The sequence below is a fragment of the Thalassophryne amazonica genome, chromosome 8, assembly GCF_902500255.1.
Source record: "Thalassophryne amazonica chromosome 8, fThaAma1.1, whole genome shotgun sequence".
Taxonomy (NCBI): Eukaryota; Metazoa; Chordata; class Actinopteri; order Batrachoidiformes; family Batrachoididae; genus Thalassophryne; species Thalassophryne amazonica.
The window spans coordinates 65480476-65503807 of NC_047110.1; the positions used below are offsets into that span (position 1 = coordinate 65480476).

Here is a 23332-nt window from a genome sequence, read left to right on the forward strand (position 1 = left end):
CAGACATTTTTCATGTACAAAAACGTATGTCTTCAAGCCCAAGATTGTCCAATCTTTTCCACACCAGTGTAGCTGATAAAGTGGAAGAAGGTAAGTTGAGGTAGTTTACACATATCAAAGTACAGGGAATGAGAAATAGGGAAAGACTGAATTGGAAATAGATGGATAAATGAAAGGAAAAACAAGGAAAATTGGGCTGAGCGGTGAGGAGGTGAAGGACAGGGTTGGAGAAAGATTATTAGGAGTATCAACCCCACATAGGCATTGGGAAGAGATGAAGAAGACATTTATTGATCTGTTCGCTTCATGTTTTTGAAGGTTTTTCTTTTCATGCTGGTGTGAAATATTTATTCAACACATGGACCACACCAATTATGTTGGTCCTGAGCTCTTCTTCTAGGTGTTTTAATCTCACTCAAGTGGGATCCTTGAGACAAAACGTTCTTTGCTACTTCCTTCTGTCGTCCTCTTCCATCACCCCCACTGTTTCCTCCCCCCCCCCCCCCCCCCCCCCCCAACATAATCCTCCACTAGGGCCTTTGCCTTTTTTCTCCAGAACTTCATCCTCATCACTTCTTCATCTCCAATCCTACGGTCATATCCCAGCATGCTGACCCCAGATGTGCCACATTCTAGTTTTGATGACATTTGCTGTGCAGGATCTAAAACCATCCCTGTGCTACAAGAGAACATTTCAGTGTAGATCAGGGGTTTTCAAAGTGTGGGAGAGTGAATGAATAGCTGCACCCCCCCCCCCCCCCCCCCACCAACACACATACACACAATATCAACAATTTTGTGTTTCTTTTTATTCTTTTACATATGTTAAACACATTTTAAATATATTTATGTTTTTAAGTAACTGTATGTGCGTTAACACATTTTACAGCCTTTGTAAACATTTTAAAGATATTTTTAAAGAACTTTCTATTCTTTCACACATTGTACACCCTTTTCAAACATTTTAAATGTGTTTTTCTAAAAAACTTTCTATTCTTCTATTATTACCTTTTGTCATATTTTAAACGTAATTTTTTTTTATATTTAAACATCGTGTTTTAAAATGTCTTTGACATAACTAACACATTTTAACTTAATATTAATTAAACTTCTATACATATTTAGAAGTGCGAGCAATGAGTCTGGGTTTTTGACGTGCACAGGCGGCTGAAGCGGGGATGCACTGTGGAGAGGAGCAAATGAAGATCATCCTCTAATTTCTTCTTTTTTTGGTTGGTCCCAAAACTCTGTCTTCATACTGGTGGCTTTATGTACTAAAAATGTTTTGACCCATTTTGCTAACAATGTTTTCTTTTTCCTTTTTTCTCTTCTTTTTGGTGGTTAACAGTGTTTACAGTTATTTTTTGCGCACACACACAAACACACCCGAAGAAGTCTGGCACCCCCAGGGGGGAGCACGCCCCACAGATTGAAAATCACTGGTCTAGAGGATCCTTGGGTACCCCTAGAAGGAGCGATTACTTAGGGAGACCCAGACGGCAAGTATCACTTCCACTGTAACGGAGCGGTAGCATTGTGAGATCAAACTTTCGGTCTCCCTGGGTGATTGCCGCCCAGGACCCAGGTCAGCTGGTGTGATGGATGTGGAGATACATGCCACCAGTACATGCTACCAGGCTTGACTTATGGTTTGCATAAAACACAAAAACACAGTATGTAAACATATAAATGTTCAGTTTGGATATATTGAATTTAAAATCCTTAATGATGTCAAAATGTGTGGCTCTATCTTGACTATTTGTTTACAGAGAGGTCATTAAGTCACCTTCTCTTCCGATATCCAATTATAGGCTCAACAGCAACCCGTAATAAGTGGGATGAAGCGTCAACCTCTTTTCTTCATTAGACGGATGTTGAACTAAAAAATCAAATTCACCATGGAGGACATCAAAGTGCCCACTCTGTAAAATGAGTAACAAGCTGCTCATTAGATATGCAAAAATCTCCTAGGATACCACCAACATACACAATGATCACCCAGCAAATTTGTTGCCTGTATAATGCTGGTGAATAATGCACTACACGATTAATGGCTGCCAGAAGGGCTGGTGTTGGTTTGAAGTGATGTGAGGGAGAGAAAAACAAGGAGAAATGAAAGGAAGGAAGGAGAGAAGGACGAGTGGAACCATTTTAAGACTTCCAAGCAGGAGAAAGTTGCGCTTTTCATATGAAAAGATCAAAGCGACTGAAGATGTGTTATACTTCACAAGACGTAATCGTGAGCAGATGAGGAAAATCATTCACAGTATATGCGAGGGGTGACAGGTTGTTAAGCCGTACTGGAGGCATTTCCTAAATGTGTGGAGGTAGGAGGGAGGCATCAAGCAGTCCAGTGCAAATCTGCAGCAGGGTTCGTGCCGGTTCATTGCTGTTGCGGCCCACACATTTGCTTGATACAATCGCAGAGACACCAAATGCCATGAGAATGTCAAACTCACCCTTTAAAGAGACAACCAGCTCGCAGGAAGAAACAAAAACCACGGCAACGGCAGAGATTTTCCAGAAAAATCTTCAGCTCTCATTAAATGAAGCACACTTGTGGAGCGGGAGAGAACAGGCTGAAAAACTCAACTCCATAATGAGTTATTTGTGTTAAAAAGAAAACAACTATGGATTTTGCTCTCAAAAATTCTTCAATGCAGCTGCAGACTATTTATTACCTCCGCTAGCATTCGGGCCATATAGCGGTTGGACGAAAATATCTGCCCATATGAGCCTTTCACAAACATATCATTATCAGCGTCATTTTTGCAGGTATGGAACTTTTATTTTACCAAATGAACAATGCAGAAAACACTTTGGCTGTTCTTTATGTAGTTTTTCCCAGCAGACAGCATTCCAACTGCATTATTTACAGTACTGTCAAGCATGGCTGGGACCCCATCACCTCTGGGACACATTAGCTACAAGAGACAGAGGTAAGCTACCGTTCATTTTCAATCAGATTGGGCATGTTACAGTGGCAAGTGACAAGTGGTTGCTATACCGCCTAGGTGAGGCTTACTTCAAGCAATTGCTGTGTGATCTGACATTGCACCTGACAATTCAAGTGAAGGCAGTATGATGTTGCTTGCTGGATATATTTCGAGTTATTTATAACAAAGTTTATGTTTAAACCATAAAAAAAAGTCAAACCACAGTAGCATTTCTTTGTCATGGGGTTTCACAACAAAATGTTAGGAATCATTGTCCATCTATATATTAATAGCTAAGTGGCTTCTTTGTGTGTGCATGTGTTTAACTTTGATCAGAGATCGGAGAAACTGGGGAGAGCTGACCTTTGCCGTTTGGTATGCTCATGTATTTTGGGTCAAGGATGAAAGCTACCAAAATGGAAAGTTGATAGGACTAATATTTTTGAGAAATTAGGCATATTAGGTAACAGCAGTGAACAATGGATGTTGATATCACCATTAATCAGTCCCTGGTAACCAGACAAGCTCTGAACAAAGGAAATTTCTCAACCTTGCCAGTTGCAACACATGACATCAGCTAAATGTGCCAAACAGTAAATGCAGTTATTCACCAAACTCTTTATTTTATTTATTTATTTGTTTGTTTGTTTTTACCTACATTTTAAAGTTAACTATGTTTGTTGCTTGATAAGTATCTTCGACGTTCCTCAAATCTCTGTAATGCAGAAATGTCCGCTGCTGAAACGGGCGACCCTCTACCTGGTAGTACAGCAGATAACTGTAAGAATCATTCAAATCCGGTTACAAGCACCAACATTTGACAGTGTATACCTTTTGGTACACTTTGTAGAAAAATAATTTTAGGCATTTGAATTTTCAATAGGGGGCCAAGTAGGGGTCAATTGAAGAATTGCACAGGGTCAAAATTAAAAAATGTTCCAATCATATTGAAAGTGATACCATATTATGTATCTGATGACAATGATTCCAAAAAGGTATAGTTTGGACTATCTATAACTGAATGTTCTGGAGTTATGGGGTAAAAACAGCAAGAATGGTGACAAAGGTCAGTTTCAGTTTGTACAGGGGTCAAAAGTTCTTGGTTGAACTAATAGGATTAACAAATGGAATAGTTCTGACTGTGTTGAATGTTTGGTCTCCAAAGTAAAGGTCAAACAATGTTCACGTCCATTGGATTCTATGACATGTGACATATGTTACCCTGTAACATGATAACTAAGCATGACACATGGTGCAAACTATTCCTTTTTAAAATCCTACTAACTCAACCAATAATTTGCTTCATGTTTTACCATAATTGGAGCAACTTTAACTTTTGACCCCTGTATAAACTGAAAGTGACCTTTGTCGCCAAGCTTGCTATTTTTACCCCATAACTCCAGAACATTCAATCACAGACAGTCCAAACTATACCTTTTTGTAATCTTTGTGATCAGACACATAATGTGGTATAGCTTTCACTATGAATGGAACATTTTTTTTAACCCTAAGCAGTTCATCAATTGACCCCTACTTGGCCCCCTATTGAAAATTCAAATGGCTAATGGTATTTTTCTAAAATACTATGTACCAAAAGGTATACACAGTCAAACTTTGGTGCTTGTAACCGGATTTGAAGAATTCCTCTGTAAATATTCTGTTATCTGCTGCACTATGGGCCATGCTACCAACACAGTTGACAAAACAATTTACAAAACGAATATACAGGAATTTTGCCGGTCCACAGGATAGGAGGGTTGCAGAAGTAGACACCACACCCATCTCTGGATAGAGCCGCACCTCAAACAGAGAGAATAAAAAACAGAATCAGGCATTAGAAAGACAACAAATACAGTATAATTTGTCAGCATTAAGCAACAAGAAAAACAGAAGAAATACTAAGGTCGGCCACTAGCCCTAAGCTTCACTAAAAGACCCAGACTTTAGATAAAGCTGAGGTCGCACTATACAAAGAGTTTTACCTTGAGATGTTAATGCTGTTGTCTGTGTGCAACAGTTAAATTGCAGCCATCTCAATGCATTTCTCAATGGTGTTGACATCTTGCAGAGTGGGGAACTCTCTGAGATTTTGCAGGATTTGAAACCTCAATAGGGTGAATGGAGACCTGCTTTATGACTTTTGTTGAAATAGGAAATTGCATTATCAAAATCTCGACGCATATGTTATTACCCTGTGCTCCAATGCACAAGCAGGCTCCTGTGTGCGTGCGTGCATGCATCTGTGCATGTGTGCGCCACCAAACATGGTGGAAATATACAAATAGAGTATGTAAAAATACAAAAATGGTTTGCAGTGTTCCACAACACAATGGAAGGTCAAAATAACACAAAAATACACTGTTCATTACATTGCAGCGCTCCACTCTTTATCTCTAAGTGGTCAGCAGAGCCCATCCATCCATCCATCCATTTTCTTCCGCTTTATCTGGAGTCGGGTCGCGGGGGCAGCAGCTCAAGCAAAGCCGCCCAGACCTCCCGATCCACACACACCTCCTCCAGCTCCTCCGGGGGAACCCCAAGGTGTTCCCAAGCCAGCCGAGAGATATAGTCCCTCCAGCGTGTCCTGGGTCTTCCCCGGGGCCTCTTCCCAGTGGGACGTGCCCAGAACACCTCTCCAGCGAGGCGTCCAGGGGGCATCCGGAAAAGATGCCCGAGCCACCTCAACTGACTCCTTTCGACATGGAGGAGCAGCGGCTCAACTCCGAGCTCCTCCCGAGTGACCGAGCATATGCTTTGAGGCATTAGTTGTTTATTTTCATCATGTGTTTATTCTCTGTTCTGTTTTGGTTTGTCACATTGCTTCTTTGTTACTTTTCATACTCCAGCCATTTTCACTTCTGTTCTAGTTTTGTTCTGTCAGTTTGTTTGTTCATTGTTGATCATTAGTTTATCACTTGTTTATTTTGTTCATCTCATTTGTGTTATCAGTTATGCTGTAGTATCTTGTTTTGTTTTTTGTTGATTATTAGTCTTTGTTTGTTTTGTCATTGGGTTGTATTTTTCAGTTCTTAGTCAGTTACAGTTGAGCTTTGCTTAAGTATTTATTTTTCTTTTATTCTTGGATCACTTCTCATGTAGATTTTCTTTGGTACATATTTTCTCTTGGTTCGCTTTTTAGTCTCATGTTCATGCCATGTTCATAGTTATACAATACTCTATCCTTAGATTCTATTTTCTCAGTTTGTCCACATTTACGTTTGCTGGTGTTCACCCCACACCCTGCACCTCCCATTGTGTCTTCAGGCCTCTTCACCAGCTAGTCCTCAGCTCACACCTTGATTCTGTCTGTTTTGCGTTTTCATTCACTCATGCTCTTTGCACCTGCTCACACATCTTTGTGTCTTACATCACTTCCCTTTGTGCACTCCCTTCCTCACTATCTTGCACAGTGCTTAATATTTGTCCACCAGCCACGCCCCTTTCAAGATTGTTCCTCACATGTACCTAGTTAACTCCTGCCTTATTTAAACACCTCTCAGCCATCACTCCCCTGCCAGTTTGTTGTATTTTGTACACATTCCAGCCTCTTGTTCACAGTCCTGTTTTTTGCCTAGCCGTGTACAGTTTATTGCTCTGTGTTCCTCAACCATGCCTCTAGCCTCAACCCAGATGTCTGTGTTTGCTCGTGCCTCTGACCCCTGCTCAACCATGACTGTGTCTCTGCCTATTGGTGTTTGTTTCACTTTATATAGGCTTTGAAGGACTACGTCAAAACTACTTCGTGGATTCTCACCAAATGTGCACCACAGATAGATATTAGGGCATGGAAGACTCCATAGAATTTTGGAGGTGATTCAGATTGGTGGACATCAGAAACCTCTGATTGCTCTTGTTTTTTTTACATGTACTGTTTGGTATATTTGTATTCTTTGTGTTTACAAACATTTTTTTTTTCAGTTTGCAAAACATTTTTGATGACATAACTTCTTGCTGAAATAACCCAGATGTTTTCTGCAGTTGATAATGTTGTCTCATTTTGGAAGTATTATGACCCGATACCGTAATCATCAGCTCTTTTTCTTTAAAGCAACACATACAGATCAGGACATTTCTTAGAGGCGTAGTTGTCTTTTCAGAATGCATCACCTCACCTATGCAGTATTTTGTTGTCATATTTCCCTTTAAGAAACCAGTATTATCTTGCTGAAAACCTGTACAAGTGAGAGTGCAGAAATGGCGAAGAAAGGTGTTAAAGGTTGCTGACATCATTAAGTCTGAGTCCTTCTCCTCCACACGTCACTGGCATTTCAGCCATGTCTATTTTAAAAATAGACATTTTGAATATAAGCATGCCTGTGTTAAAAATAGCCAGAGCTTTGTGCTGTATTTTTGCTTTCAGCTGGCTTATTTTTTATCATTATTTTTAATATTTGAGATTTGTTTGGATTAAAGCATCATTTCCAGCACTGACTATGTTACGATTCATGATAATCTGACTCCAAATTTGATAACTGTTGATAACTTTTACATGTACTTTGTCAGGCTCTATAAATATAGACTCGATGCTGCTGCAGACTGTTGAGTAAAAAGCTCACAATGCAGACGCAAGAAAAGGTTATATTTAGAAGAGGAGCAGAGCAGCAGTTGCGATGTAAAATATCTGAAAATGGAAACTTCTCCCAGGGGTAACAGCGTTCATTCTCTCAACCTTAATTATTTATTTTCCTTTTCATATAACGTCAGTGACCGCATCACTGGGGCAAAGATCAGGCTGCACCAGGACTGCTGTCTTAATGAACATGTTAAAGCTCTGAGCTTTGGCTTTTCTTCTGTTCTCTAGTTGATCATTTCTCTGTGAGATGTGGCAGTCTGTCAATTGCAGTATTTTTAATCAAGTGCACAGAAATTATTGTTGTACACATGCACCTTTTAACTAATAGTTTAAGGTATGATCAGTAACTGCAAACATCAAGTGTGTGAGTGGATAACAAAATGATCATTGCCACTGATCAGTGCCAGTGATCACAGCTGTGGGGGGAATCAGAGGACTAATGGTGGTTTGTGGTGAAGGTTTATTGGTGTAAGTAAAAATTCACCATCACAAAAAAGGAATAAAAAGATTTTGTTAAATACCACGACCCCTCCTCCCCACCACCATCACCCCAGTCCTCAGCATAATGTTATGTGTCTGATTTACCTGTTTTCTGCAGGGCTGAAAACATCACTGTTCTCATTAGAAACTGCTTCTGTGCTGTCTCATAGCAACCTAAAAATAGAAATGTCCCTATTAGGCTCCGTGGCTGTTACGGCTGCTACAAGTTTTTGGCTTCTTTAGTTGTGCAATAAATGTTTAGTTATGAAAGATGTGGCACCTACTTTATTGATCAGCTTGTCCATCAGGTTCAGAGTTTTGTCCAGCAGGAACCTGAATTATATCAGGATTTGACAGTGCAAACAAATCAGAGTGACTTCTGCAATGATCAGTGTTGCCATTCCATAAATGCTCTGATGGTGATCTGTCACATAATTACCTCCACCAAGGTGGTAATTGTTTTTATTTGTTAGTTGGTCTGCCAGCATGAATTCACAAAAACTACTAAATCGATGTTCCTCAAACTCGTTGGAGGGGTGAGACCTGTCCCAAGGCAGAACCCATTACCTTTTGGGGTGGATCCGATTAAGGGGACAGGTCCTGGAATTTCCCACCCCCTCTCTTATTTTTCGTTTCTTTAACATTGGAAGATTTTTCATCATTTCCGTGCAAATGTGACAGAGGCCAGAAGGAGTCGTCGTGCAATAGTAGGCCTGCTGCTGGATACTCTGGCCACTCAGGCAGCCAAGGTTTTTAGCCAACTGGTCAGAGCGACAGTGTCAGTGAGGGGAGTCAGAGGTAGGCATCAGAATCACAACACAATGCACAACAAGCCACTACACACAGATCTTGAGAAATTTATGAAAATGTTGAAAAAGGCCCTATTTCACAATATTAAAGAAAGTCTCTTTAAAAAATACATATTTTAAGTGCATTCAAACACTCAAAAAACTGATGCATTGGATGAATTCGGATGACAGACTGTTTCAAAGTTTAGCGTACATAAACAATCAAATGTATATGTGCGGTTGTTTTCATTCTGATGCGTGCCATTATTACGTTCAACTAGTAATAATTGTAGATTAATTGTGGTCACTCAGGAGGAGCTCGGAGTCGAGCCGCTGCTCCTCCACGTCGAAAGGAGTCAGTTGAGGTGGCTCGGGCATCTTTTCCGGATGCCCCCTGGACGCCTCACTGGAGAGGTGTTCCGGGCACGTCCCATTGGGAGGAGGCCCCGGGGAAGACCCAGGACACGCTGGAGGGACTACATCTCTCGGCTGGCTTGGGAACACCTTGGGGTTCCCCCGGAGGAGCTGGGGGAGGTGTGTGTGGATCGGGAGGTCTGGGCAGCTTTGCTTGAGCTGCTGCCCCCATGACCCGACTCCGGATAAAGTGGAAGAAAATGGATGGATGGATGGATGGATGGGTGGATGGATGGATAATTGCTGTATTTTTGTCTGAGGTAATTCGGTGTGATATGAATGGCCCTTTTAGGGATCAATAAAGTTGTTTGAATCTTGAACTCAATTCAATTATGAGCAGGATTTCCATTTAATATATGTATGTAGCCCCAACTCAAATAAAAACACATCCATGCAAGATAATGTAATTTAATTTAGTTTTGACTGATATTTTGATATTTATTAGATGGAAATCCTACTCATAATTGAATTGAGTTCATGCACTGAGCCATTTGTTTGAGTGATACACTCAAACAAATGGCTCATTGGATTGGATTCCACCTTATTATCTTGCATGGATGTGTTTTATTGGAGTTGGGGCTACATATATTTAGTAGATGGAAATCCTGCACATAACTGAATTGAGTTCATCCAATGAGCCATTTTTTGAGTGTTAAAAGAAATACTCAAGAGAATATGTATCTTGTTATGCAGTAGAGGTGGGCGGATCGATCCTAATATCGATACCAACGCTGGTATTGATATTGAACGATCCTCGTGTAAAAAGATCAATACTCATGTTTTTTTTTTCTCTCCTGCACGCACTGACTGCTGCGCACGCAGATTCATCAAAGTCTACTCTCTGTCTGTAAGAGCAGCACTGTGCTGTGTCACACAACACGGAGCAGCCCACCCTTGTATTGTGGTTTGCCAGCCCTCTACCTCAGGAGATTTTGTTTTAAGTTGTGTTGAGTGAATTTTTTTAAACAAAAATGTTGATTGTGATAATTAAGTATTTTGTTGTCATGTACAATGTTTGGCGAAATTCTATCCTAAGTCTTTTGGATCCTTTGGATCTATGAAGCTTAAATATGAAAAAGTATCGGTATCAGTATCAGCGATACTGGGTCTGTATTTACTTGGTATCAGATCAATACCAAAATTCCGGGTATCGCCCACCTCTATTATGCAGGTCTTTGAGTGTCGGCAAAGGTATGCAGTCTCCAAGTGCCATTCTAGTTTGCAAACGAATTGCCTTTTTATTCACTCGGATATCAGCTCACCTTTGTTGATCCATATCTGACTGATAGAATATAACACTGCCACTTAGTACTTCCATGCCCTAATTTATATTATGTGTCGACACATTGGTGCCCTTTTGAAATGATTAGATGTCACAGCACATTTCCCTGCGAGGGATCAGCCTCGTTTTGTTTGCGCCATGCGCATATCTGGACAGAGGTGGTTGTTTTTTTTCATCAGGCACAAATTTATTTCGGTCCGTTCTGACGTCAAGAGAATACACGCTCAACTCAACCAGCGAGGAAAGTAAGTTATTTATAACCATCCTGCAGGTTGTGATCCTTGAGTGCGCAGTGGAAGGAATACTCCCTATTGGACTGATGGTGTGCGCGTCCGGAACAAAAGCCACGGAGCTCGTGTGCGATGGTGCCAGAGCGCCGCTGCGCCCTCACACATAGACCAGGAGCCGTCAATGGGAACAGACTGGAAAAGAGGAAGATTTGGGAACAAAGTTTCTCTCTGAGATCTTAATGATCGTGCTGTTAAAAGCATTGGGCGTTTTAATCATGGAAAGAGTTTTTTTCCTCACACCAGGTAAGAAGATCATGAACAGAAACGATCACATCTTTAATTTTAAAATTCTGAAATCTTTAAATAATCGGATGCTGATTTTCTTCTCAGTCGCGATCGTTTTAAATCTAACAACAAAAGGCTTAATTTAGATTTTATTTTATTGTAAATATATTATTATTTGCTATATGTAGAAAATCAGACTGAGCCAAGTTTGTCATGACAGTTTTCAGCACCACGGACAGCGACACTTTCTGATCGCTGATGACAAATTCAAATGTTTGTTTTTCTTTTAATATTATTCAGTCGCCGATTTGAAATAGTGACTTGGATGTATTGCTGTTTTAATAATCAAACAAGGCTGCTGTTTTCTGATGCTGTCGATGGATAACAACACAAATGCATTAAAGATCACTCTAAAAAAAAAAAAAAAACAGCCGCACACACATTTTGTAGCTATTAATAAATATTTCTAATTTAGAGTGCGACTTTTTTTTTTACGCCTAACATGAAATGTGATGGCATGTTCACGTTTTTATTCTGTCAGAACTGAATGATCTGTCTGTTGTAACACACTGCCCCCTGGTGGTGGTGGTGGTGGTGGTAGAGACAGAGCAAAACAATGTATACTGAACTTCTTCACTGATTCGTTCAAAGGGCTGTGAGCTGTAACTGCGTTTCAACACTAAGAAGTCCTGATTGGCTCAGCAATGGCAGACATACTGGAGCTACGGACGGATGGAAACTCGCTCCTGAAAGCAGTGTGGCTCAAACGCTTGAGACTCACCAGACTCCTGCTGGAAGGTGGTGCCTACATCAATGAGAGCAATGAGCGTGGAGAGACGCCGCTCATGGTGGCCTGCATGTCCACTCACAGCGATCAGCAAAGCGTAAGTAAGTCGAAGCTGGTGAAGTATTTGTTGGACAACCAAGCAGACCCCAACATTCAAGACAAAGCAGGTAGGACGGCCCTAATGTACGCCTGCCTCTACAAGGCTGGACACGAGGTGGTGGATCACCTCCTCACCAATGGGGCTGATCCCAGTCTGGAAGACAGGAGCGGGGCTTCGGCCCTGGTCTATGCCATCAATGCAGATGATAAGGAAACGCTGAAAGTGCTGTTGGATGCATGCAAAGCTAAAGGCAAGGAGGTCATCATAATCACCACCGACAATTCCCCATGCGGTGTGAAAACTACCAAACAGTATCTTAATGTTCCCCCTTCACCGGAGCTAGACGAACGGTGTTCTCCAACATACTGCGCTTCCCCTTCCGGCATTGACGTAAGTGCATCAACCACACCCGAGCAAGAACAACAAAACATGGTCTTCAGTTTCCAGACTAAGCTGAAAACCTCCAGCTCGATTGTGAAGTTGGCCAATGGGCCAACATCTCCAACACGCCGGGCTGCCAACCCCAAACGTGCACGTCTGCCTCAACTAAAGCGTCTGCAGTCAGAGCCTTGGGGGCTGATTGCACCATCTGTCTTGGCAGCTGCTGCCGCTGCCCAAGAAGAGAGTAAAAAGGGGAGCTCTGAAGAGGAGGCTGTCGCAGGTGTAAATGGACTCTGTTTAAGTAAGAAGTCTGCGTTGTCTCGCCAGAACAGTGTAGATGGGAAGGACACCATATTCCCACTAGTGGGTGAACAATCCTGCAAGACGACAACCTCTCTGTCCATCCCTCCAGCGTCATATGAGAGATCTCTCAGCCAACACCAGCCACTAGCACGGCGAAGTACCGTCCCCACTGACCAGGACAGCGGTGGTGGCAACAGTGGACCACCCAGTCTGAGAGACACTTTGCACAGGCGACGCCTGGGGAATGATCACTACGATTCTGATTCACAACTCTATTCAGACTCGGCCATGTTAGACTCTCCTAAGGTGCCGGTGGAGCGGCGGAAACTTAACACTTCGCCGTTAGCGATGCTGACCAGCTCTAGAGAATCCCTAGACAGTAATGCCAGCACGTCCTCTCCCAGCACAGCACGCAGGCGTGCACCAGGCCTCCTGGAGAGGAGAGGCTCAGGCACCCTACTACTAGACTACATCTCGCACACTCGGCCTGGCCACCTACCCCCACTCAACGTAAACCCTAACCCCCCCATTCCCGATATTGGGGTTAGTAGCAAACCCTCATCACCTCTGACCACAGGTATTAGATCTATAGCCCCAGTAGCACCAAACACACCAAAGAGAGGCTGCTTGAAGTCCAAGAACAAACTGGTGAGAAGGCACTCTATGCAAGTGGAGCAGATGAAGCAGCTTTCTAATTTTGAGGAGCTGACACATTAGTTAATGTTGTTTCTGCAGCACATATTCTGAAGGTAGAAACACAAATTGTCATTCAGTTGTCTTCAGCTGTGTAGACTTGATGTTGAATAATGCATAATTTATTGCAGAATTATGTAACTGAGCAATATGGATAGATTTCCTCCCCATGTCACACACAGTCTTTAGGATATTACAGAATCTATGACATTCTGAACATCTACTTCATATGTATTACAGTTTTGAATGTAAATGCCAAAACAATGGTATTTCAAACTAGCTCTCTGACATCACAGTGTATTATGTTTGAGGAACATACAGGGTACATTAGTAGCCAATGGGCCACTTGGGTGCACTTTGTGCATATGTAATTATCACCATCATAACAGACTTTGGATGGGAACAAAATATGTTGCACTTGTCTAAGATGTAGCTTGGGATTAGATGAAATGTGGCTGTAGCAACTTTGTACAAAGTGCCTTCAAGATAATTCAATTGGAGAAAGTGGGGAGATGTGCTTTATGTATTAAATTGTTTCAGAATGATGTAATCAAAGTCTGTTTTATTTTAGTATTGTTGGTGTAACATGGGACGTGGGATGGTATGAATTCATAAATAAACCTTTAAAAACGGTGACATATGGGATAATGGCAATTTATCACTCAGGAGAAAAATAAATAAATGTGTTCCTAACAGTAATATAAACAGTCGTGGACACAGTTCAGCTAATCCGCTAACAGGTAATTAGTGAAGCTAACTTTTTTGTTAGCAGATTAGCTTCTCAGCTGTCTTTGAAAACCAGTAGTGGACCGGTTAGCTTCCACTAAATTTAGTTCTGCTAACTTTAAGTTAGCTTACTTTTTAAAAAATAAATTTTAACAGTCAGAAACATTTGTAAAGCATCATATCATTCTGTTGGAGCTTATACACTAATTCAGTAATGGAAATGAACACATCACATGGAGGCAAGCATCACCTCGACGAGATGGAGGAGCATGAGGTCAATCCAGAGTAAATGCATTAATTATATTGTTAAAATTGCTTCCCATATTTTTATTTGTTAATGTCTTATTAGGATAATGGCAATTTATCACTCAGGAGAAAAAGAAAATGTGTTCCTAACAGTAATATAAACAGTGCTGGACACAGTTCAGCTAATTGGCTAACAGCTAATTAGTGAAGCTAACTTTGTTGTTAGTGGATTAACTTCTCCGCTGTCTTTGAAAACCATTAGCGGCCCAGTTAGCTTCTAATAAATTTAGTTCTGCTAACTTTAAGTTAGCTAACTTTTAAAAAAAATTACTTTTAACAATCAGAAACATTTGTAAAGCCCAATAGGTACAGTCGGACATCCGGGTCCCTGATGTGCGCACACATAGCAACGCACATAGTAACCAGCGACCCGCTGAAAACAAACCACTGTCGCGTTCATTTCCTACTTGATGTCTATCGTGCTCGCAACTTTCTGCCACGTTTTTTCCTACTTAATATACACCAGTTTTCACAGAGAATGCCATGATCGTGTGTTGCAGTTGGCTATACAAACCACAATAAGTTAAAAGATTGAAAAGTGCTTTTTTTTTTCAAGCTCCCAAAGCGCCACAAAAGCCCTGACAGAAGGGATAAATGGCTGGCTGCTATCAGCCGAGTAAACGAGGATGGTCATGGGAATAACAACACAGGATTGCTAGTTGCCATCGTTTATGGTCGGAACTACGACGGTGTCTGATCATCTTCGAACCTCCGACTTTTGTTCTTGATTAATGAAAACATTCTTGGAAAATGCTTTCGCTTTCGTCTGTCTTGCACCGGTCCAAGAATTTCACCTCTAGCGGCACAATACGAATGCCCCCGGCCGTCCCTCTTAATCATGGCCCCAGTTCAGAGAAAGAAAACCCACAAAATAGAACCGAACTCCTATTTCATTATTCCTAGCTGGAGTATCCAGGCGACCGGGCCTGCTTTGAACACACTAATTTTTTCAAAGTAAATGCTTCAGACCCTGCGGGACATTCAGCTAAGAGCATCGAGGGGGCGCCGAGAGGCAGGGGTTGGGACAGATGACAACTCACCTCGCGGTGGGCCGTCAGCTCGATCCTGAGATCCAGCTATGAGATTTTAAACAGCAGCGTTAACTTTAACTGGAGCAACTTTTGCACACCTATCAAGGCTCACCACATACTCATACGCCATTTGGCATGACCACATCGGCAGGCCTTTGCGAATTAACGGTAAAGACAACTATATCAACAATGGTTGTGAGTGTGCGTACAGTTTGTTTTCAGTGGTGATTGAAAATGGCAGCGGACATGACGTAACCCCAATCCTACCTATATCATTCTGTTGGAGCTTATATACTAATTCAGAATTGGAAATTAACACGTCGTACGTAGACAACAAGCATCACCTCGAAGAGACGGAGGAGCATAAGGTCAATCCAGAGTAAATGCATTAATTAAACTGTTAAAATTACTTCCCATGCGTAATTTTATTTGTTAATGTCTTATTCCTTGAATACAGGGAAAAAACTGTATGTTGAATATAAACTGCTGTTTCATTTTATTCGTTTAATTATTGTTCTTTGATCTTCATCTGATCTTGACCACCTGAACCTTTTTTCATATTAATGTTTCAGCTCTGTGTCTGTTTATCAGGGTTTTACAGCCATAAAACCAAGCCAAAGCTAAATTCATACAATAAAAATTAGCAGTTAACTGTTATTAGTAGTTCCAGCTACGTATTTTAATGGTATACCAATTTAGCATCACAGTTAATATTTCACTTAATAGATTAGCAATTACTGAAGTTAACTTTTAGGTTAGCTTTGCCCACAACTGATTCTAAAGTAGGGCTGGAATGGCACGATAAATCCACGATATTGTACATACATACAGACTAATATACATATATACACTATATACATATATAACACAATACATCCCTGTTCACACTAATTATACAGAAATTTAATCAGTGGTGAAGGCTTAAGATTAAAGAAACAAATATAAATATAATATAAATTGTAATTCTGAGCATTGTATGTTTCTTATTTGTGTGTTTTATGAATCATATGTATGTTTTTTCAAGAGGTCATTATTTCTTTCATGGAATAGTTAACTTTTAACTTTATCACAGTTCTCATTTTTTTAAAAACATGGATATAATATAGTGTCAAGAGAGGCTTCACAATATGATTGCTAGAGTTTGAATTATATTGTTACAGTCTTATTATAAACACTCAAAGACTTGTAAAATTCCTTAAATGTGACATGTAATTTCATTAGTAAAAATACAATGGTGATAGCCCATTAAAATGTAATTTCATGCTGAAGGCTGACAAAACTAAAAATCACACAATTTATACTGAATTTATCTGAACCAATGTGTCTGTTTTCAGTTGTTTTTGTTTTTTTTTTTGTTTTTGTATCTATTTACATCCATAGTAATATGGCAAGCGGCTTTTTCCAAATAAATGTCTAACACTTGTGAATGTATGCTGTTTGTTCACTCTGTGGTCATTTGTCACATTTGTGAAGAACTCAGCAGATGGCAATCCAATCAGAATCTCACTGTTTCATTGCGCAGATGTGTAGATTCAATACAGGAGATGTTTGTATACAGCCTTAGCTGACATGTTATAAGGCAGTCTCCCATTGCTGATTTTTGATAACTGATTGCCTATGTACTTGGTGCAAAAATAAAAGTAAATTTAAAAAAAGAATAAGTTAAAAAAAATTGGAAACCCATTCAGGGTATAACCAGTCATAAAAGTAACATTGTACAATTTTGTGAGCAATCTGGGTGTGTTTAAAAAATTGTGACGTCAGGATAAATTGTGACCCACAAACGGTGAATATTTTGATTTCATTAATGCAGCTTGGGGGTATTCGAATTCAAGTTGAATATGAGTAGACACTTCAGAATGTCAGCGTTTATCATTTACATTTAGAGTAGTGTTTAGTCTTCCCTCTGATGATATTGAGGAAGAAAGTGACTGACTGTTTAGGCCATTCTTGCAGTTACAAGGTTTTTACAAAGTTTTACCAAGCTGAAGAAACAGGAAACAGGAAAAAACAAAAACAGAATAGCTTCAAAAACAAAGCGCATTACTTAGGTCAACACGCAGTCACTGGCGCCACAGACAGGATGCCGTTAGATAAGTCTGGTGCCCTGGGGTGCAGAGCCAGTGTCAATCCATCATCAGTTTTACGTTAGTAAGGGCCTCTTCACACATAACACGAAAGATGCAGAAACCAGAAGAAAATCCATGAACCAAACATGAAATGGGGACCCACGAAACGTCACTGTTGTGGGAAAAAAAAACAGCTGAAACGTGCTGCACCACATCGGGCCTCTGCTGTGGAGAAAACAAATAAAACCACACACCATAAAAAACACCACATTTTATTGAATACCTCTTATAGAGCGGACAATACAATTATGAACGGTCTGTTCCTCTGTAGATGACCCATGGCCATAGACGTACAGTCATGACATGACAAGAATGAAGCACTGCTCTTTGATCATGTACACATCTGCTGGCCCGGCGTGTCCAGCCAGCCCACGAGCGTGTCTGGCCCAAAGCATGTCCTGTGGGCTTCGCGCTGCAGGACAGACACAGAGTCATGTGGAACAGAGCTCACATAAGTGACGTGACGTTCAGATTGCCCACTGCATGTTGTGATCTGATGGCCCATTTCACCTGGGACAGCCTGTCAATGTGTGTCGTGCGTTTGCTCGCTGCACGAGGACAGCAAGCAGACATGCAAGGTTGGGTAGGATTACTTTGGAGGAATACATGTGGATTACATGTATGTATGTACATACATTTGGATTACTTGTAATCTGATTACTTTTGGATTACATTTCAAAGTAATCCTACCCAACCCTGCAGACATGCACGTCACAATGGACAGTTGTAAGTCTATGTCCGTCAAAACACGGTACATGTTCCCCAGCCGTGATGTCCAGAACCAGAGATCTCAACAGGTGCTGCTGTCGGTGGCCACGCCCCCTGTCCATTCAACGCACACACCAGCGTGTCACTCTGTTTCTGTGTTATGTGATCATTTTTTACTTATGTGTTATGTAATTGCGTATGTCAGTTACTGTAGTCCTATAAAACGCTGTCTCATTACCAAGGTGTCACACAAGAAACATGTCATGATGGATAAAAGTAAAGAGCTCTCTCAATATCTTCTTAACCTTGTTGTTGCAAAACATAGTGATTGCATTGATTACAGATGGATTTATAAATTTCTAAATGGCCCAAACAGTGAGAAATGTTTGGGCCATAACATCGTTTCACCATAAACTGGCCACAACCAGGTGCTTCTTGCAAGATTTCTGACAGTGAAGTGAAAAGAATTTTCAGAAGAGTTGTCCAAGTGACAAGGACCACTTTTGGAAAGCTTCAGAAGGACCTGGAATTAAACTGCCTCCGGAAAGTATTCAAATTGCTTCACTTTTTCCACATTTTGTTATGTTACAGCCTTATTCCAAGATGAATGAAATTCATTTTTCCTTACAATTCTACACACAGTACCTCATAATGACAATGTGAAAAAACTTTGTTTTTTTTTTAGATTTTTGTTAATTTGTTAAAAATTAAAAAACTAAGGCGTCACATGTACGTAAGTATTCACACCCTTTGCCATGAAGCTCAAAATTGAGTTCAGGTGGACATGATTTGGAAAGGCACACACCCACAGTTGGTCCAACAGTTGACAGTGCATGTCAGAGCACAAACCTAGCATGAATTCAAAGGAATTGACTGTAGACCTCTGAAACATGATTGTCTCAAAGCAAAAAATCTGGGGAAGGGTACAGAAACATTTCTGCTGCTTTGAAGGTCCCAATGAGCACAGTGGTCACCATCATCCATAAATGGAAGAAGTTCAGAACCACCAAAACTCTTCCTAGAGCTGGCTGCCCATCTAAACTGAGTGATCGGGGGAGAAGAGCCTTCGTCAGGGAGGTGATTAAGAACCCGATGTTTTAATTGAATTTCCATTCCATTCTGTTTTCTTCCGCTTCATCCGAGGTTGGGTTGTGGGGGCAGCAGCTCAAGCAAAGCTGCCCAGACCTCCCGATCCACACACACCTCCCCCAGCTCCTCCGGGGGAACCCCGAGGTGTTCCCAAGCCAGCTGCGAGACGTAGTCCCTCCAGCGTGTCCTGGGTCTTCCCCAGGGCCTCCTCCTGATGGGACGTGCCCAGAACACCTCTCCAGCAAGGCGTCCAGGGGGCATCTAAAAAAGATGTCCGAGCCACCTCAGCTGGCTCCTTTCAACGTAGAGGAGCATCGGCTCAACTCCGAGCTCCTCCCGAGTGACCGAGCTCCTCAACATATCTCTAAGGGAGCGCCCAGCCACCCTGCGGAGGAAACTCATCTCAGCCGCTTGTACTCGCGATCTTGTTCTTTCGGTCATGAGCCAAATCTCATGACCATAGATGGGGGTCGGAGCATAGATCATTCGGTAAATCGAGAGCTTTGCCCCCCTGCTCAGCTTTGTCTTCACCATGACGGTCAGATACAGTGACTGCATCACTACAGATGCTGCACCGATCCGTCTGTCAATCTCACACTCCATCCATCCCTCTCTCGTGAACAAGACCTCCTCCACTTGAGGCAAGGACACTCCAACGACCTGAAGAGGGCAAAGCACCTTTTTCCAGTCGAGAACCATGGCCTCGGATTTGGAGGTGCTGATGTTCATCCCAGACGCTTCACACTCGGCGGCAAACTGCTCCAGTGCACGCTGAAGGTCCTGATTTGAAGACGCCAACAGAACCACATTGTCCGGAAACAGCAGAGACGAGATTCTGTGGTTCCCAAACCGAACCCCCTCTGCATTCAATTTAATTGAATTTATTTTAATTTATTTACTTTATATAGCACCAAATCACAACAAAGCTGCCTCAAGGCATGTCACACAAGTAAGGTCTCACCTTACCAACCCCAGCACATGGGGTTGGTAAGGTGAGATCTTATTGGTGACCAGAGATGGTCACTCTGTCAGAGCTCCAGATTTCCTCTGCGGAGAGAGAACTTTCCAGAAGAACAACCATCTCTGTAGGAATCCACAAATCAGGCCTGCATGGTAGAGTGGCCAGATGGAGGCCACTCCTTAGTAAAAGGCACCCATCTGGAGTTTGCTAAAAAGCACCTGAAAGACTCTCAGACCATGAGAAACAAAATTCTCAGATGAGACAAAGCTTAAACTCTTTGGCATCATGTTTGGAGGAAACCAGGCACCATCCCTACAGTGAAGCATGGTGGTGACAGCATTATTCTGTCGGGATGTTTTTCAGCGGCAGGAACTGAGAGACTAGTCAGGATTGAGGGAAAGATGAATGCAGCATTGTACAGAGATATACTGAATGAAAACAAGCTCCAGAGTGTTCTTGATGTCAGACTGGGGTGACGGTTCATCTTTCACCAGGACAATGACCCTAAGCAAACAGCCAAGATATCAAAGGAGTGGCTTCAGGACAACTCTCGTAATGTTCTTGAGTGGCCCAGCCAGAGCCAAGACTTAAATCTGATTGAATATCTCTGGAGAGATCTGAAAGGGGCTGAGCACAGATGTTCCCCATCCACCCTGATAGAGCTTGATGAGGTGCTGCAAAGAGGAATGGGCAAAACTACACAAAGACAGGTGCGACAAGCTTGTGACATCATGTTCAAGAAGACTTGAAGCTGTAATTGCTGCCAAAGGTGCACCAACAAAGTATTGAGCAAAGGGTGTGAATACTTAGTTTTTCATTTTTAATAAATTTGCAAAAAATTAAAAATGACTTTTTCATGTTGTCATTATGGGGTGCTGTGAGTTGACCTTTGAGGGGAAACTTTAATTTACTCCATTTTGGAATAAGGCTGTAACAGAAAGTGTGGAAAAGTGAAGTACTATGGATATTTTCCGTATGCACTATAGTAGGTATGATTGTTCCAAAGTAAAGAAATAATGCGATCAGCCACTATGGCCTGTATGCACGCTCACCACGCAAGACTCCATTACTGAGGAAAAAGCATGTTGAAGCTTATTTAAAGTTTGCTGCACAACATTTAGACAAGCCTGTAAAACACTGGGGGAATATAGTCTGGTCAGATGAGACCAAAATTGAACTCTTTGGATGCCATAACACACATCATAAATGGCACTGCACACCATCCCAAAAAGACCATACAAACAATGAAGTTTGGAGGTGGGAACTAGAGCACCTTAATTGAGAGAGTAGCGACATGACGAGTCAAAAAATAAAATAAAATAAAAAAATGCCGGGTTGCTGTGCATTTGGAGGCACAAAAACACACAACAAGTCTTCAAGATGTAGAGATTCCCTTCAGATACAAACAGACAAAACACTCGGGAAAATAAAGTCAGCCGTGGGATGGAAGCAATTTCATCATCAAAGTTTTGCAAGGTAAATTTATTGTTCAGTCCCATGTACAGTAAAACTCACCTATACCATCATCATATAAACCAGATATTAGCAGTCACCGGACAAAAAAGTACCAAAGTTTTTCTATTGTTTTCCATGTAATAAACACCGTATATAACAGATTTTGTATGACGATTTTTCGCTCACATCGTATAAAATGTCCCGTCGGATCACAATGTATTTCCATTAAAACCCAGAGCAGTCTGGACGTGTAAAGTAACAGGGGTACAAATTAAAGTTCAGTGCTCCTACACTCGGCAGTTTGAGGAAAGTGGGACCGGAGTCATTTCTGTGATTAAAAGCACGACCGTTTATTTTTTCACGCCGTCTTCAGACTCGGACCCGCGCTTGGACGTGCACCTGTTAAATCAGACACAGCAGAAGGCTGTGATTTGACACTTTTCTGCTTTCACTGCTTCCTGTATTCCTCATATCATAATAGTATTTAGGGTGCAAATCAGGTAAATCAGGCTTTAAATTAATTAATTAAGTCATCATAAATTGGAAATTTATGTAAATTTGATAGCTTAACTATTTTTATATTTATTTTCATAGCACCTGTACCTGGATGTGTTGCTGTATGTGGTTAAATGATTTTTTTAAAATGTTGAAAACAGTAAAGGTTCATTCAGTATTTCAGCGCAGTTGCAACCAAAATGGCACCATGTTCTGACTTGATGCCACTCTCTCAATTAAAGCACTCTAGTGGGAACCAGGGGCGCCACCACGGTTTTTGGCCCTGTGAAATGAAATCTTACTGGGCCATCCCCCATATTATTTTGTCAGTATTATAATTGTTTTAGGGGCCTCTCTGGGCCCCTGCCAATCATGGGCCCCTAGAATCCTTCTCCTTATTCTCCCCTTTTCAGCACCCCTGGTGGGACCATCATGATTTGGAGCTGTTTTTCAGCATACGACACTGGCAAACTTCATATCATTGAAGGTAGGATGAATGGGAAAATGTACTGATACATTCTTGATAAAAATCTGCTGCAATTTACCAGGATGATGGAGATGAAACAATGGTGGACATTTTCAACAAGACATTGATCCCAAACACGTTGCCAATGAAACTCAATTAGTTTAAAAGAATGAAAGTAAAACTGCTTGATTGGTCCACCCAATCACGACTTGAATCCAATAGAAATCTATGGAAAGAACTTAAGATCAAAGTTCATAGGATAGGTCCGTGGATTCATCAAGATTTGAAGACTGTTTGTGTGGAGGAATGGGCCCAAATATCACACCTGAGCAATGCATGTGACTAATTTCTCCATACAGGATGCATCTTGAAGCTGTCAGTGCCAAAAAAGGCTTTTGTATGAAATATTAAATAAATTTCAGTAAGCGTGTTCAATACTTTTTCCTGGTGTCATTTTACATTATTACACATAACTTAAATTATGTACATTTTGTTTTGATTTCTTTGTGTGGGGTGAAAATGCCTGTAGCACCTTTTAGAAATATATTTACTGAGGAAAAAAATGGTGGCATGTTCAATACTTATTTTACCTGTTGTACGTATATATACAGTGGGGAAAATAAGTATTTGACCCCCTGTCAGTTTTGCAGGTTTTCCCACCTACAAAGAATGGAGAGGTCTGTAATTTTTATCGTAGGTACACTTCAACTGTGA

At 41.2% G+C, this 23332-nt stretch overlaps 1 protein-coding gene across 1 annotated transcript; it reads left to right on the forward strand.

Annotated features, from left to right (window-relative positions):
• The first annotated feature begins 10957 nt into the window (after window positions 1-10957).
• ankrd34c (ankyrin repeat domain 34C) lies at window positions 10958-13797 on the forward strand. Its single transcript, XM_034176527.1, has 2 exons — window positions 10958-11006; window positions 11640-13797. Exon 2 carries the CDS (start codon window positions 11693-11695, stop codon window positions 13274-13276), a length of 1584 nt encoding a protein of 527 aa, XP_034032418.1. The 5' UTR covers window positions 10958-11006; window positions 11640-11692; the 3' UTR covers window positions 13277-13797.
• The last annotated feature ends 9535 nt before the right edge of the window (window positions 13798-23332 follow it).

What these genes read in the sequence shown, in the direction of transcription:
- ankrd34c (XM_034176527.1), top strand. Translation starts at nt 11,693, where the DNA reads ATGGCAGACATACTGGAGCTACGGACGGATGGAAACTCGCTCCTGAAA.